A 15785-nucleotide genomic window follows, 5' to 3' on the forward strand; every position below is an offset into this window, starting at 1 on the left:
TACACCAGAAGCCCAAAACTGTCTGCTGAACTGAAAGGCTGTAATGGGTGATGCTGGAGAAGCAGATGTGGACGGCAGAGGGCAGTGATAACCTCGGCTGTGAACAGGCCCGCCCTTTTTCTGAATCTGCAAGACTGAACTTTGCCAGCAGTAGCCAGACTTGTTATGGAAAGATCTTCTAAAGCTCTGTGCTTGGGGGGATTTGCAAGCTCGGTTATTCAGTCAGGAGCGTCAGAAGAAAGCGGAGAAGTTGAGTGCCATGTGTTTAGTATGCTGTGAAGCTGCTAAAAAGAAGACCTGGTTAGCTCTAACTCTTTCACATTACATCCATGAGAAAGAGGTCCAGGAAAACACAAAGTGACTTAATACTCTGGTTGAATGTCTGGAACTGGCTAGGTCTCAGGGTCTGGGGGTCAATCCTCTTTCAGACACAATTCTTGGGCTGACTCTGAGCATGGGCCTTGGTGTTTCATTTTCACGCACCTGAGCGTGGGTCTGTAGGTGTTTCACATTTGCACATATGAGCACGGGTCTGTTGTGTTTCATGTTTGCACACCTGAGCGTGGGTGTGTGGTGGCTCACACTTGTACCTGAGCAAGTGGGTGGTGTTTCATGTTTGCACATCTGGCTGCTGTACTTGCTTGATTCCAACCTCCTTCTGGAGAGGAATCCAAAGTCCCTTTGCATCTGTTTGGGCCAAGCCCTCTTTGCTATGAAGGCATCGTCCCAGAATAGCCATCAGTATTCACAAACACAAGTGCTTGTCATGCTGGTGTGTGTGTGTGTGTGTGTGTGTGTGTGTGTGTGTGTGTGCACTCTTAAAACCCCACCGTCCATGTTGTCACATCCAGGACCCGGCTGCTCCCTGGTCCCATCTAGTCCAAGTCCTTTAACAGGCATCCAAGTCCTTCATAATAGGTAAACAGATGGCGCCCAAGGCAGGGTGGGTATATATGGCGCCTCTCTGGTCAGCTGAGCTCTTGGATCCCCAGATACCCCGATGGGTTCTGGCTGCTCTCAGCAGCAGGAGCAGGCAGCCTCTCAATGCCCCTATTGGCTTCTGCTCACTCCAACTGAGTAAAAGCCTCTGTCCAGGGAACATGGGGATAACTGGCAGCTCTCCCTCTCGGTGGCAGGAGGCTATCTGGGTCCTTGGGTTTCTAGTCTCCAGCTAATGGGACAGCTTTGCTGAGGTGGACACTACCACTTGTGCATGCACTGCTGACCAGCTCTCTCTGAGCAGCCCTGCTCTCCCCCTCCCCCTGGAATGTGCTAGCACACCGAGGTTTATTTTTACACCAGTGCTGTGAAATGTCTGAGAAGCCTCCTCAGGCCCCTTCCCAGGATGGGGTGGCCTGGGTCAGCTCTTCTTCCACGCACACTTCAACTGTGGAAGTGGAACCCAAAGGCCGGGGACAGAAATGCTGAGTCCAGAGTGAGGTTGGGAAGTGGGATTTGCATACTTATTTTCAACTTCCCTGAAAGAGAAGAACAGGACTGGGAGCTGACCCCTGGCCAATAACCAGGACTCTTACCACACCTTCCTGCAAATGAAAAGCATGTGTTTTCCTCCCCAAAACCTGCTCCAGGTGCCCTGGGCATGGCAGAAGGCAAGTCTGTGTCCCCACCCTCCATTGACCACACAATCCCAGAGGGCTGGGCCCTACTGAGCCCAAGTTGGAATGAATGTTATTTCATAGAAGAATACTGTGGGTTGAAGGTTGGGCTCTGGGAAGTGTGTTCAAGGTGGTTCTCAGCTACCTGCCATGGGGAGAGTTCACCATTCCGATCCCACAAAATCTAAAGGAATGGATTTTTTTTCTCCCACCTTGTGGCTTAAGCTGCTGTCTTGCTGGGGGCTTTTCAGGAAGGGAGATGTGGAAAAGCAGTCCTTGTCTAACCATGCATATCCATCATGGGCTGAAGCAGCAGCCCAGGGCAGAGGGAAGAATTCAAGGTCCATATACAGCCAGACTGATGGAATTTGAATCCTGTGTGTCCCGAGTTCTACCACCTGGATACATTTTTTAGACTCGCCAGGCCTCCATTTCTTTATCTGCTGGTGGAATGTTGCAGGGATGTGAAGACGTTGGCAAAGTGCTGGGAATCCATCTTATATTCAGGTTTAGGGCCCCTACAAATGAAAGAGGGTGGTACCTCGAGATGTAAATGAATAAAGCAAACTGTAGACATAAGATAGTACAGAAAGTCATGGTTTTGTTCTACTGATTCTATTGATGACTTTAAATTTTTTTGAAGTACCAATTTGTCTTGACAATTACTCTTTGGGCTCTTCCTTTGCTGGTGTGACAGGTGAACGAGTGTGGGCTCTGCCTGGTGTGACAGTCAGGAGCTTCTCCCGTTTTCCTCATACTCTTCCTGGGCTCCCACCCCAAGGCCAGGATGGGACCGAGTACACACAGAGCCCAGTCTTCTCCAGCACTGAGGGCCTGACTCAACCCTGAACTTTGTGCCTATGCTTTGGTCTTCCTGCTCCCTGGAAACTCGAGGGCCAGGATCTTCTAGGTTCCAAGTCGACACTCTAAACAACAGAGGCTGGGATCTACTGTGTTCTAAGCCATCCCTGTAAATGGCTTGAGGCCAGGATCTCCCGGATTCCGAGTTATCTCTCTATCTGTGCCCAGCATGGAGCTTAGTGTCAGTATTTCACTGATTCAGTGTAATTCATTGAATGCATGAGAAAATCTTGGCTTAATTCTAAACAGTGTGCCCACTGGGCCTCCAACTAGGGTTCCTTTCAGGTGAGGTATTTGTCATTGACAAGGACACCTTCATTCTGCTCCATTTCTAGACTCTGAGTTGTAGGGTTTGCTGTCCCAGTTTTATATTTTAAATTTTACAGCATCCATTTCTCCTATCCAGTCTTTTCTTCTCTCTAATGAGCAGCCTGGCATGGGAGGCAGGTGCCTGGGATGGGGAGGTCGCAAGTATGGGGTCAGGTCCTGGCTCTGCTCCATCAGGACCTTGTCTGCTGGCCAGCCGGCTCTGTCAGCTCCCTAAGCTCTTCCAACTTCAGCTTCTTAGTGCTAATGTGTGAGTCGCATAACCACTGGGAAAACTTAGTGTAGGGACTGACGGAGATGAGGTAAACACCTGCCCAGTTTGCAGGTGAGCATTAACTGGCCAGCCTCTTCATTCAGTCTTAGACTCAAGGGCTTTCCCAAACTCTCTTTCTTTTTAGTGTGGTATCTTTTTGCTCTGCATTAAATAAAAATGAAGTCATTTATCAAAACTTAGTTCTAAGTAGCTCAGTGTGATAATCTACACTTGAAATACAGGGTATTAAAAATAAAATAAAATAAAATAAAATAAAAGTGGAAAGCAGTTAAAGGGCCCATCGGGTGTTGCCCCCCATGACTGTGAGAGCAGGAAAAGTCCCAGCTTGAGCCACCACCCCCATTCTGTCCTTCATGCTCTCTGTTGGTTTCTCACTTCACAGGCAGCTCCAGCAGCAGCAAGCAGAGTTGGAAGTGCACCAGAGAGATGGGCTATCATCCTACGACTTGTCTCAGGTGAGTGTCTGGGAAATTCTTTCCCACTTGGAAGCATCTCCTGCCCAGCAACTGGGGGTTAAATTCAGCTCTTGGCAGGAGTCCTTAGCCCACGGGTGCCGGGTCCCACCTACCTTCCTCAGTACAAGAAGCGCTTCAGGGCCCTGGGATTCTACTGTGACTTTTCCATGCAGAAGTGAGCCATGAAGAGCGTAAAGCACGTGGAGACCAGGGAGGAGTAGGAGCCATGGTCAGCGAGCATGAGAATTCACAGGGCCGATGGACATTTCAAAGGCCACTGTAGACTCTAGTGCCCACACACTCAGAAGCCAGCAAAGGCAGGTTTTAAATTTCTCTGGCCCCTGGCTTCCCAGTCTTCACTCCCACCTTGGTCCCTCGTCCTCTCCCCACACCGTGCCCCTTCCTGTCACACTCTTCTGCTCTTCCTCAGTGTGCCCCCCCTCCCCTCTTCTTCCTTTCTGAGCCCTGCTTCTGTAGCTGGTCACACAGAGAAGCTGGCATGTGTTGGCACCTGCCCTCTTCCCTGAATTAAACTTTATGTTCCCTTATCCTGATATTCAGAGTGAGTTGACTCTTCCACGTATCTCTCTAAGTATCAGTGACTCTGGTGTGCTTTCTGTGTCCCTTGGTTCACTCCCCAGCCTGGCTGTCCTTGGTCTTGGTAGATATAAACCATGCCCCCCGTGGAAATGTTGAACTTGAGTGTTTGTGACTCAGAGGGAGGGGCATTGCCGGGAAAAGCAGGTGATTTCTGGAACTTGTTCTGGGTCCCTTACTCTGTGGCCTTTGTACCTTAATGTGCCAACAGGTTCCTGTCCCTAATTTACCCGCCGGAGTTCATGAGCCTGGGAAGTCTGTGGAAAAGGCAGATGCAATCTTCTCCCAAGAGAGAGATCCCCGCTTTGCTGAGATGTTTGCAGGAATTAGTGCATGTAAGTTCCTAGAGCACTGGATTGTGAAAATGTGGGATCTGCAGGGACTTTCAGGCCACCTTGAGAAAGTCCAGGGAGTGTGAGGTGCCTCTGCAACTTGCAGAAGAAGCCCTACCCACAGGGGTAGTAATCGATCCCTGAATTTCTGGTCTCATCTCATGGTTGCTGGTGACCTGAAATAGCTAGCCAGGGGTGCTGTCATCTCATCTTTAAAATCTAAGGGGTTGGCATAAGTAAATTATCTTAATTCATTGTGCAGTTTATTTTTATATTATTAAACCAAAGACATGCCCCTATAAAAAAAATTACAACTTAACATATAACATGCAAAAGACCATGTTTTTAAATTAAAAATACAGTTGGGCATGGTGGTGCATGCTTGTAATCCCAGCATTTGGGAGGCTGAGACAGAAGGATGGCAGTTCACAGACAGCCTCAGATACTACTTAATGAGGCCCTTTGCAACTCAGTGAAACTCTGTTTCCAAATAAAGAATAAAAATATGGCTGAGGATATAGCTCAGAGCTAGAATACCCCTGGGTTCCTTCTCCAGTACCTAAAATAAAATAAATAAAATAAAATAAAAATACACCATAACAAAGAAAAATAGAACTAGCCAGGCATGGTGGCGCATGCTAGCCTCAGCATTCGGGAGGCTGAGAGCTGGAGGATCGTGGTTTGCAGACAGCCTCAACTACTTAGTGAGGCCCTCTGCAACTTAGTGAGACCTGGTTTCAAAATAAAGAATAAAAAATAGGGCAGGGGGTGTAGTTCAGAGGTCAAATGCCCCTGGGTTCCATCCCGAGACCCGCCCCCTTAAAAAAAATAGGAGTGATCTTCTATTCTACCACCTAAAAGTGAAAGGATGGAAAAAGATATTCCATGCAAATGAAGACTGAAAACAAGCAGGGGTAGCAACTTTCATATCCAACAAAGTAGACTAAGCCAAAGCTTATCAGAATAGATAAAGCTGGTCATTTCTTATTGATAAAATGAACAATCCAGCAAGAAGATATAATTTATAGTAAACATTTATCCCCCAAACCTGGGTTTTATTTTTTTTTATTTTTATTTTTTTTGGTGGTACTGGGGTTCCTGGAAGCCCTTCTACCTCCGGGCTACACTCCCAGACCTATTTTATATTTTTGAAACAGGGTCTCTTACACCAGCGCGGCTGGCTATGAACCTGCGCGATCCTCCTGTCTCCGCCTCCCAAGCGTGGGGATTACAAGCGTGCGCCACCACGCCCGGCTAAACCTGGGTTTTATAAAACAAACTCTTTGTGACATTAAGACTCGAGATGTCCAATACAATAATATTGGAAGAGTTCAACATAACTCTCACACCACTAGATCGATCCTCCAGAAAAAAAGATTAGTAAAGACTCTTCAGACTTAAAGAACATTATAAGCCAAATGGACCTAATAGACATATATAGGATAGTCCCTCCAGCAACCGCTAAATATACTCTTCTCAGCTGGTCGAGAAGCTCCTCTAAAATAAATCATATTCTTGACCACAAAGCAAATACTAGCAAATTTTTTAAAAAGCACAATATAATTCCTTGCATCTTTTCAGATCATAATGGAATGAAAGTAGACAACAGAAAGACTCAAAGGAATTTATGGAGATTGAATGATACACATTTGAATGAGACCTGGATCATAGAAGAAATAAGAGGAGAAATAAAAAAATTCTTAGAATTAAATGAAAATAGATAAATGCCATGCCAAAACCTATGAAATACTTTGAAGGCAAATTTAAGATGAGAATTTATAGCTTTGAGTGCCCACATAAGAGAAACAGAAGGTCACCAAATATGCAACTACTAATACACTTCAAGGCCCTTGAAAAATAGGAACAGAATAATTCCAAAGCCAGTAGAAGGCAGGAAATAATTAAAATCAGAGCTGAAATCAGTTACATAGAGAACAAAAAAATATAAAAGAGCAACAAAACAAATAGCTGGTACTTTGAAAAGATAAACAAGATTGATAAGTGATTAGCCAACCTAACCAAAAGAAATAATCACCGCAAATTATTAAAGTAAGAAATGGTAAAGGAGCTACTACCATGGGCAGTGGGAAAATCCAGAGGATTATCAGAAACTATTTTGAAAGTTTATACTCCAATAAACTGGAAAACATAAAAGAAATCAACAAATTTCTAGACACTTACAACCCACCTAGATTGAATCAAGAGTGTATAGGAGCCGGGCGTGGTGGCGCACGCTTGTAATCCCAGCATTTCGGAGGCTGAGACCTGGAGTATCGCGGTTCGTGGACAGCCTCAGCTACTTAGTGAGGCCCTCTGCAACTCAGTGAGACCCGGTTTCAAAATAAAGAATAAAAAAAATAGGGCAGGGGGTGTAGCTCAGAGGTCAAATGCCTCTGGGTTCCATCCCCAGACCCGCAAAAAAAAAAAAAAAAAAAAAAAGATATAGAAACACCAATGAAACACCTCCCATCAAAGAAAAGTCTATCTGAATCTGAATTCTACAAACCCTTTATGAAAGAATTAAACCCAATTCTTTACAAATTATTCCATGAAATAGAAAGAGATGGAATTATTCAAAACTCCCAGATGTAGTAGGTTGGATATACTTTTATAATCTGAAGAATAAAGGAACGATTTTGCAAATATCCAGAGAGAATAAAAAATACTTTTACTTGCAAAGGGAAGTTTGGGGTTAGATTTCATTTACTTACTAAATATCAAAACTCTGGGGCTGAGGGATACCCAGAGAATTCAGAAGGAAAATATGCCACCCCCAATTTTTCCAACAGCCAAACTGCTTTCAGATACAGAAGGCATGTACTTATACTTTCTGGGGGAAAAAATCACTTTCAAAAGATTATGCCTATTTCTGAAATGAACCAAAATATAAAACACAGAATGAACATGACAGGTTGGGAAAGCTGGAGTGATAAGAAATTACCAACACCCAGAATTAGCAAATTGCTAAACAACAACAACAAAAAAAAGATAATCAGAAAATCCAGAGTTTCAAACCAGTTCTGCAAAGACCCAGAGTCTTCTGGACTGCAGGTAGTGAACGGAGAGAAATGTCTCATCATGTGATATGCATGGAGAAGGAGCCTTCAGTATGTTTAAGCATGTTGCTAACAGAAATCTTAAGGAGAGAGATGGAGTGAGAGGAAGGAAAAAAGGAAAGGAAGGAGGGAGGGAAGAGATCTATCTTACTTCCAAACTATTTCCAAGAAAATTTTTTAACAGTTCACAAAATTCTTAGGACAAAATTAAAATTGAGATAGCAAGAAAGTATGAATACCAAATGTGGAGATTAGAGGAACGGGTGAGAAAATAAGTTGATGTGCCGGGGTCCTGACACATAATTCCCAAGTATCAGGCAGTCAAAATATGATACAACCAAAACAAAATGAAAGACAGGCATGGAGATGCTTTGCAAACCCAAGAGGGGAAGTGGAGCGGCCGTTGCTGCCAGAGCCAGAGAAAGGCCAGGCATCCCTGTGGACAAAGGCCCAGAGAGCAGACGTGACATAAATGAAGATACAGACTGTGACCCAAGGTCCGCTGCAGCATGGGCGGGAGTCGGCCATGGGGACGTGCTGGGCTGTGGCTCAAGCCCTGGGTCCCACCTTGCTGTCTCATGGCCTTGGACAAGTAGCTCCTTGGTTTCCCATTAGCAACGTGCATCAGCATGCATTTAGATGCTGCCAGGCATGTTGCTTATCTCAGAGCATCAGTTCTTAACACAGCCCTGTGGGAAATGCAGTATGACTCTCACCTTTTAGTTGGGGAAACTGAGGCAGAGGACGGTTAAAACCATGTCTGAGATGGCACATCTGGTACAAAGGCAGAGGGGCCCTCTCGTATTCACCTGTCATGCCCGCCCTGGGCGTTGGAAGGACTGGGTGAAAGAATGTCTGAGGGACCCTTTCCCTTATTCTTGTAACCCCCCCCCCACTCTCAAATAGGGCTTTGGCTCCAGGTGGCTTGTGACCACTTTCGGAGGCAAGGAGCAGCAGCCTCCCTTGTTCAGGAAGGCCCCAGGAGAGCTGGATCTGTTGGTCAAAGAAAGAGCCGCCTGGGATGTGCACCCAGCTCTCCTGCTCCCAGCGGCCTCCTGAGGCCCACAGGGCGGGGGCCTCACAGGTGCCTCCCACTCTGGTTTTCCTAGCGGAGAAGAAGATGATGAGCTCGGCCTCTGCAGCAGGAGCGCAACAAATCTACTCCCAAGGGAGCCCGTTCCCGCCCGGACACTCAGGGAAGGCTTTCAGGTAGGGCAGGGAGCAGGAGGTGGGAAGCCTGGTCTCTGTGCTGCACACAGAGTTGAAGGTTGAGGATTCCGCGGGTGCTGGTTCTGCTCCAACAGCTCTCTGAGTTGCTAAAGAATTGAGTACTTATTCTCTGATGCAACCAGGCACTAAGTTCTGAAGCAGTGCCTGCTGCTGAGAGGTGCGCATTGGTCCCTGACCAAGATCTGGGTGGGGTAGAGCTGGGGACAGCTGACCAAGTGGCAGGAAGCTGAACCTTGGTCAAGAGACCACGGCCAATCCTAGGAAAAGAGGACCTGCCCGCATCGGGGCCTCGGTCTGAAGCCCCACTCAGGGATACAGCAGGGCACCTGACCTCCCCGAGCTACTCAGCATCAGAGTGTCTTGAAACTCACTGGGGAAGATCCAACCTGGTGACCGGAGGCAAGGCCTGGCTCCAGTTTCTGCTGGGGAATCGGGAGTATAGACGGGAGAGAACTTAGGGTGTCATTCATGTGTGTGCACCAGATACCCCAAGTTCACTACAAGAGTCCCAGACCCCCAGGATGGAGCTTTTCACGTGCCTGGGCCTCTGGAGGCACCGCTGGTACATAGGCAGGGTGGGTGCAGCCAGGGACTGGAATTAGGCCAGTGGGGTCTGCTGCCTAGGAAAAGCACCCTGCCAAGGGGTAGGGGTAAGGGTAGCCCATGGGGTCAGGGTCTTGTTTTCTTACTGGCCCAAGACAGGCCCCCTGGAGAGGCAAGAGGTGGCCCTGCAGCTGGGGCCTGGACCAACCAAGACTCTGGCCTGTCCCTCAGCTGGCTTGCTGGGTTACAGCTGCTCTAGGGACCTGGGGAGGCCCGGCCACAGCAGCAGCTCTGTGATCTGGGACAGGAGGACGAGAGCATCCCTGGACCATCACCACTGCAGGCCATGCCGTGCTGTGTACCCTTTTGTGAATTTCTCAGTACACAGGCTGTGCCAGGCCTGTGCCAGACCAGGACTCGTGTTCATAGCATCCACAGTGCCAGAGAACAAGCCTGCAAAGGCAGGTAGCACTGAGCAGTGTAGCACACACAGCAGGTGCCTAATAAAGACTTGCCGGGTTAAATTGCACTGAGGCAGAAGAGGTAAACAAGCAGCCCTAAACTGTGCCTGCAGGACTGAGCCCTAGCCAGAGGTGTCTGCTGATAGGCACGTCCTGCTTGCAGCTAAGAAACAGCTGGCAGCCTATTTCCTGATCCTTAAGGCTTCCAGACACCCCAAAGGGACAAATTAGCTGAAGCCCAAGAGCTGGTTAGCCCCGAGACTGATCTGTATTCCAAGATGTGTTCCTAGTCCTGGGAATTAAGAGAGCTGTTGAGAGCCCTGGATGGGAGGGAGGATGGGGCTTAGGAGAGGAGGGAGGGGAGGAGGCTGAGGATACAAACAGGACCAGCCTCGACAGGACCACTGGGTGGTGCTAGAGGAAGCTGTTTCCCAGTGTCCCATTGCACTGGGGGACTGCACAGGCTGAGGGCCCAGCAGGGCAGGCAGGGTGTGTGGACACGCACAAGCCTGGCTGTCACAGTATAAACACTTTTCTCTTCCAGCTCCTCTGTGGTGCATGTACCTGGTGTGAATGATATCCAGTCCTCCTCCTCGACGGGCCAGAACTTGTCTCAGATCTCCCGGCAGCTGAACCAGAGTCAGGTGGCCTGGACAGGGAGCCGTCCCCCTTTTCCTGGACAGGTACAGGCATCTGTGGGGGCATCGGCCCAGGTGTCTGTTCAGTGTGCCCCAGCTCTGAGGGTGGCTCAGTGCTCCCCACTAAAGCTATATCTATACGGGGCACCCTAGGGCTCTGTGGGAGCCAGGTCTCAAGGGCTGCACCTGTGTGATGCCACAGCCTTTCCTCTTTGCAGCCCCCCACCCTGGGGGGAAGCTAGCAGGACCGGACCAGGCTCTCAGAGCCCTTCACCAAGATTATAGCCCTCATCACTTTGCAGCTGGCAGTTCCTGCACATACCTACTCCCCGGCTATTGCTGCAAGGATGAGGGGTGGCTGGGCCAGGGAGCTCCTGCTGTTCATAATGCCCAAGGCTCCAAAGCCGGGGCCAAGGACCTGGATCATGCAGACCCACCTAGGACCAGAGTCCTGACACCCACACAATGGCGTGATCCCAGACCCTGGCCCACCCGCCAGGAGAGCCAGGGGCCTCACTATCACCGCGAGCAGGCCCGCCATGCCCTGGCCGGGGCAGCCTCGGGAGTGGGAGGGGGTGGCAGCTGATACTGTCATCTCTTCCCTTTGTCCTGACTGTAGCAAATCCTTTCTCAGTCCAGCAAGGCCCAGTCATCTCCCTTCGGGATTGGGACCAGCCACACCTACCCAGCTGACCCTGCCTCCTACAGTCCTCTCTCCAGCCCAGCTACCTCCTCGCCAAGCGGGAACGCCTACTCCAGCCTGGCCAACAGGACTCCAGGCTTTGGTAGGTGGGGGACAGGGAACAAGAGCTGCCGGCAGGGATGCTTTAGGAAGCCAGGGGTGGCCAAGCTCTAGAACCCTTAGCACAAAACCTGACCACACGACTTAGAGGAAGGAAGATGTATTTGCTCAGTTTTTAGATTCTGGGTTCAGTTCATGTGAGGCCAGGGGCTGGAGCCCAGGGCTCGGCAGAGGGAGTGAGAGAAGGGGAGCACGTGGGCTCTGCTCTCACATCATGGAGGCCAGAAGCAGAGAGCCAGGCAGCAAGGAAGGGGATTCAAAGACGCAGGCACAATCCCCAGGACTACGCCCCTAGGGTCCCGCCTTCTCCAGCCCCAGCCCAGCAGCCTAGGTTACCACCCAGATTTATCTACTGATGAGACTACAACTCTCATGACTTAACTCTATCAACCCTGGGCATTCATAAATGAGCTCTTTAGGGGACATGTTATATCTTAAGTATAACAACTCTGGACAAGGTACAGAGGTATCTGAGCCTGCTCCCCTTTGGCTCTTCAGAGAAGCCTAGGGTGGTCCTGGGACGCTGGTGCTTAGACCTCAGCTTTGAGGTTGGACGTCATTTCCTAGGTGCTATCTTCCTATGCTTTTGTGTGGTCTAAAAGCCATCTGAACTCTTACGGCCTTGGCCCCCAAGTCAAAAGCCCATAGCCTTGCTTCAAAATCTATGGAATACAGGCATTTCCGAACATGACAATGACGGTGTAAAGCTCTCTCTGTAATATGATAAGGGAGAGTCCTGTCTCATATAAGAACATCCTTCATGGAATGGTGTCTGTGTAACCTAAGCATACTGTTATCCTAGCAGAATGTTCCAGATAAAATGGCTGGGAAGGCCGTATGTCCATGCCTTCCTGCTCGGCAATCCCTTTTTAGTTTAAGTTAAGGAAGCTAAAGCAACTCACCCATGTGTGGGGATCACACCAGGGCCATGCAGATCAGCCCAGGCCAGCAGGTGAGCCCTGCACAGCCATGACTGCACCTTCCTTAAAAGAGCCCCAGCCAGCCGGCCCACCCCACTCAGCCCCGGGGTTACTTCAGAGAGGAGAATGGAAAGAATTTGTTATTATAGAAATAACTGAAGACCTTTTTGATGAGAAATAAGGTACATAATTAGAGATGGGAGTAGGAGAGGGTGAGCTTCCCAGGAGCGCAGACAGAAACCATGTCCCCTCCTGCTCCCCAAACCCTGCCCTAAAACACAGCCCTGTGCATTTTGCCAGTGAGTTGAACTGTAGCCCTCCCTGCGTGTTGGCGTGGCAAAGATGAGATCTAGCCAGGGAGCTCAGGAGTCTGTCCTTGCTGAGGAACCCGGGAGGTTCTGTAAGATGCTAAGCCACCCTGCCGCCTTCTTTGTTGACTGTATCCAGTAGGATTTCTCAGCTTCTGCACCACAGATGTTTGGGGCTGGATATTTCTGTGTTGGGGCTGGCAGTCTGCTTATTCTAAGGTATTTGGCAACATCCCGCCCCTATCTGGTGTCATTCTACTGTTAATAATAATGAGAAATGTCTTCAAACATTGCCAAGGGTCCCGTGGGTGTAGGTTGGCAAAAGTAGCCTTGTTGAGAACTTTGAGCTATACCCAGTCGCCAGGACTGCAGGTGGCCTCGAATCAGAAGGTAGGTTTCAAGTAAGCTGAGTCACAGGAAAAAGTGAGGCTGCCTTCACAGCCCGGGATCCACGGAGTCTTCAGCTCCCTACCTGGGACTACGAGCCCCTAGCCTGGCCCACGGAAAGAGCAGGCCAGGCAGGGTGGGCTGAGTCAGAGTCTAACAGAGCACAGTGGTCCATAGATACTACAGAACGATTTGAATGTGGAAGTCGGTCCTAAGTTTTTTGATGTGTCTTAAGATCTTCTTTAAAGGATATTTAGTTTTCTAAAGAAGTTTCTTCGGCAAAATCTTGAAAAAATATTTTAGACAAAATTCTGCTTATTTTCCATTTTTCCCTTGGGATATTTTTGGTAAACTGGAGAGAGAATTGAAGGGGCTCTCATTTATAAGCTCTTTTGCTGATTCCACAGAGGAGCTTTATCTTCCTGTCTGCACAGCATCCAAATTCTTTCCCTCTCGAACTAAGAACCAGTAAGGTGACAAGAAGCACCTGGCTTGGGGCAGCTCTGCGCTGCAGGACCCTGTAGAGGCCGAGGAGGCAGGATAAGTGGGCGAGCATGGGACCTCCTCCCCAGCAGGGCAGGTGCCTGAGAGAGCAGCCCAGGGACTGAGGGCTCTCAGGAGGGCCTGCTGGGCCATACCAGGGTTGCTTTCAAGGAGAGACCTCCATGGGGCTGAACTGAGGTAGAAGAAGCCCTCTCGGGAGCGCGGGCCCTTCCTGCGGCTGCGGTTCTTAGATGCCAGGGGCAGCCCTTAAAGGATCATCCGGTGTGTCACTCTTTCAGCAGAGAGTGGACAAGGCAGCGGGCAGTTCCAGGGGCGGCCCTCGGAGGTCTGGTCGCAGTGGCAGAGCCAGCACCATGGCCAGCAGAGCGGGGAGCCCCACGCGCACCAGCAGCCCGGTCAGACTGAGGTGTTCCAGGTAAATCGGGCGAACTTCGCCTCCTAGGTACCCGCGCCTTCTCTCTGCTTCCTTCCCACCTGGGTCAGCCTGAGTTCTGGCCTGGCCTGGGGCTCGAGGGCCCTGAAGGGGAGGGTCTCATCCCACACTCACGCTGGGGAGGGGACAGAAGGGGAGGGGAAGCAGTGGAGGAACCCAGGGGAGGCTGGAATTGGAGACTGTTTCCCACCCAACTCCACAGCTGCCCAGAGAGGCGCACAGAGCAGGAGGGAGATAGAAGGGCTGGCAGCATGGGGTCCAGGCCTCCCTGAGAGCCGCAGGGCCTCGGGCCATTTCTGGCTGCCTGCCCCTTCCTTATTGCTGCACCCAGGACAGGGCTGCCCCCGCCCCACCCCCAGGCCGGCCGGGCTCTGGCTCAGCTCTTTCCCTGGCCAGGTTCAGGGTGCAGCCCTGGCCAGGTCCCTGGCCTCCCTGCAGCTCTCCACTGCAGCACGCAGTCACAGTGTTTTCACTGGAAGCTCTAGGTGCCCTGCAACTGAGCCCAGGGGCCCCTGCGGACCTGGCCCTGGCTGCTCTAAAGAACAAGGCCACAGACGGGCACCACCCTGCCGGTCAGGAGACGCAACTCAAAATCCTCTCAGCCGGCGGCCTCTGTACCCCACCTCCTCCCAAGCTGCTCCCCACGAGTCTTCACGGCAGACGTAGAGCCCAGGGCCCTTGGGGTGGCACAGGGCAGCTTCTCCTCACTCTGCAGAGGAGGCCCAGGCCAGGCCTTGCCCACCTCTCCTCACTGACCTGGCCACCCCTCCTGTTTCCTGCGAGGCCCCAGCCCTGGCCCATCTTAAACCTACACGACAGAATTTCCTGATGGGGGTCTTCACAGTCACCATGTTAAAAAGAATTCTTGGTCAAATAAGTTTCTGAAACATTGGTTAAACCAAGTCATTCAGTTTCTTTCTTGCAGGACTTTTCAGAACCTTTTTTATACCACTGAGGACTGTGGATGTCTAGGAGGTAGGCGAAGTCTGCCTTGTTTCCCAAACTTATTTGTCCACAGAATTCTTTTCTCACCAAGTGTCCCACCAGCTGGGAAGTTGGCAAAGCACACACACACAAGGGGACGTTTGCCAAAGGAATGAAGCAAACGGGAGTCCGAGATCCGAGACTGGATCCTTGTTGGCCTGCGGTCTGCCCTTGGGGATCGGGCCTGCTCTGGTGCAGTCTCTGAACGCAGGCTCCCGGCACTGCTGCACTGCGTTCCTGCCAGGCCTGCCTGGTGCCAGGCTGGGTCCCCTGCCCCAGGGCGCACCTCCACCTGCGTCCTTGACCAAGTTTAGACAGGCACAAGTTGTGGCCCCCGCTGTTCCCTGCCGCATGACCGCTCCGGGGAGAACCGCTCCTCAGGGGCTCAGACAGAGCATGCCTCAGAAGACTGGGATATTCCTAGGCTGCCGTCGGGAAACATGGCGGGCGGGCCCCTGGGGTGCACCCTGGCCCGCGAGGCGGCTCACCCCACAGTCTTCCTCTGTCTCCTGCAGGACATGCTTCCCATGCCAGGGGACCCAACCCAGGGCACTGGCAACTACAACATCGAAGACTTTGCTGACCTGGGCATGTTCCCGCCGTTCTCCGAGTAGCCGCGGGCAGTCAAGGCCCCGCTGTCCAGTGCTGCCTGCTGAGCCATTGGCGCCTGTGGCAAGAGACCCCACCCGGCCCGCCCCGCTGCCCCCTCGCCCCTGGGCTCCTGGATGTGGCACCCCTGAGCTCGCACCCATGGCCGTGGCTTCCTGGCTACCGACCGGAGGCTGGCTAGACACATGGGACTGGTTGTATTTATTGTATTTTATTTGTGTGTTCTGGGGAAGCGAGCCTACTAGGTCCTCAAATTCAGTTGTGAACCTCTTTTAATATACAATTCACACCCATGAAACTTCAGCCGGTGCCTCGAGTGGCCTGGTGCGGCCTCCGGTCGGCTGAGAGAGGCATCAGCTCTCTTCTTGCTGCTGGCCGGAGGGCTGGGGCAGGAGTGACAGGCCAGCCTGACACAGCCGTGGCTCTGGGTGCAGAAGCCAGGTGGCTC

At 50.9% G+C, this 15785-nt stretch overlaps 1 protein-coding gene across 3 annotated transcripts in view; it reads left to right on the forward strand.

Annotated features, from left to right (window-relative positions):
* The window catches only part of ARNT2 (aryl hydrocarbon receptor nuclear translocator 2), a gene marked incomplete at both ends in the record, with an annotated part of 125867 nt that extends 110525 nt beyond the window's left edge, over positions 1–15342 (forward strand). For 2 of the 3 annotated variants that reach the window (XM_080692059.1, XM_080692060.1), the window contains 7 exons: positions 3461–3533; positions 4342–4465; positions 8628–8727; positions 10297–10435; positions 11025–11175; positions 13590–13726; positions 15244–15342. In XM_080692059.1, the coding sequence (XP_080548185.1) occupies positions 3461–3533; positions 4342–4465; positions 8628–8727; positions 10297–10435; positions 11025–11175; positions 13590–13726; positions 15244–15342 (823 nt within the window). Of the gene's footprint in view, positions 1–3460; positions 3534–4341; positions 4466–8627; positions 8728–10296; positions 10436–11009; positions 11176–13589; positions 13727–15243 lie in introns of all 3 variants that reach the window. The other variant, XM_080692058.1, reaches the window with a different exon arrangement.
* Between the last annotated feature and the right edge of the window lie 443 nt (positions 15343–15785).

This window comes from Muscardinus avellanarius (assembly GCF_963383645.1).
Source record: "Muscardinus avellanarius genome assembly, chromosome: 3".
Classification (NCBI taxonomy): domain Eukaryota; kingdom Metazoa; phylum Chordata; class Mammalia; order Rodentia; family Gliridae; genus Muscardinus; species Muscardinus avellanarius.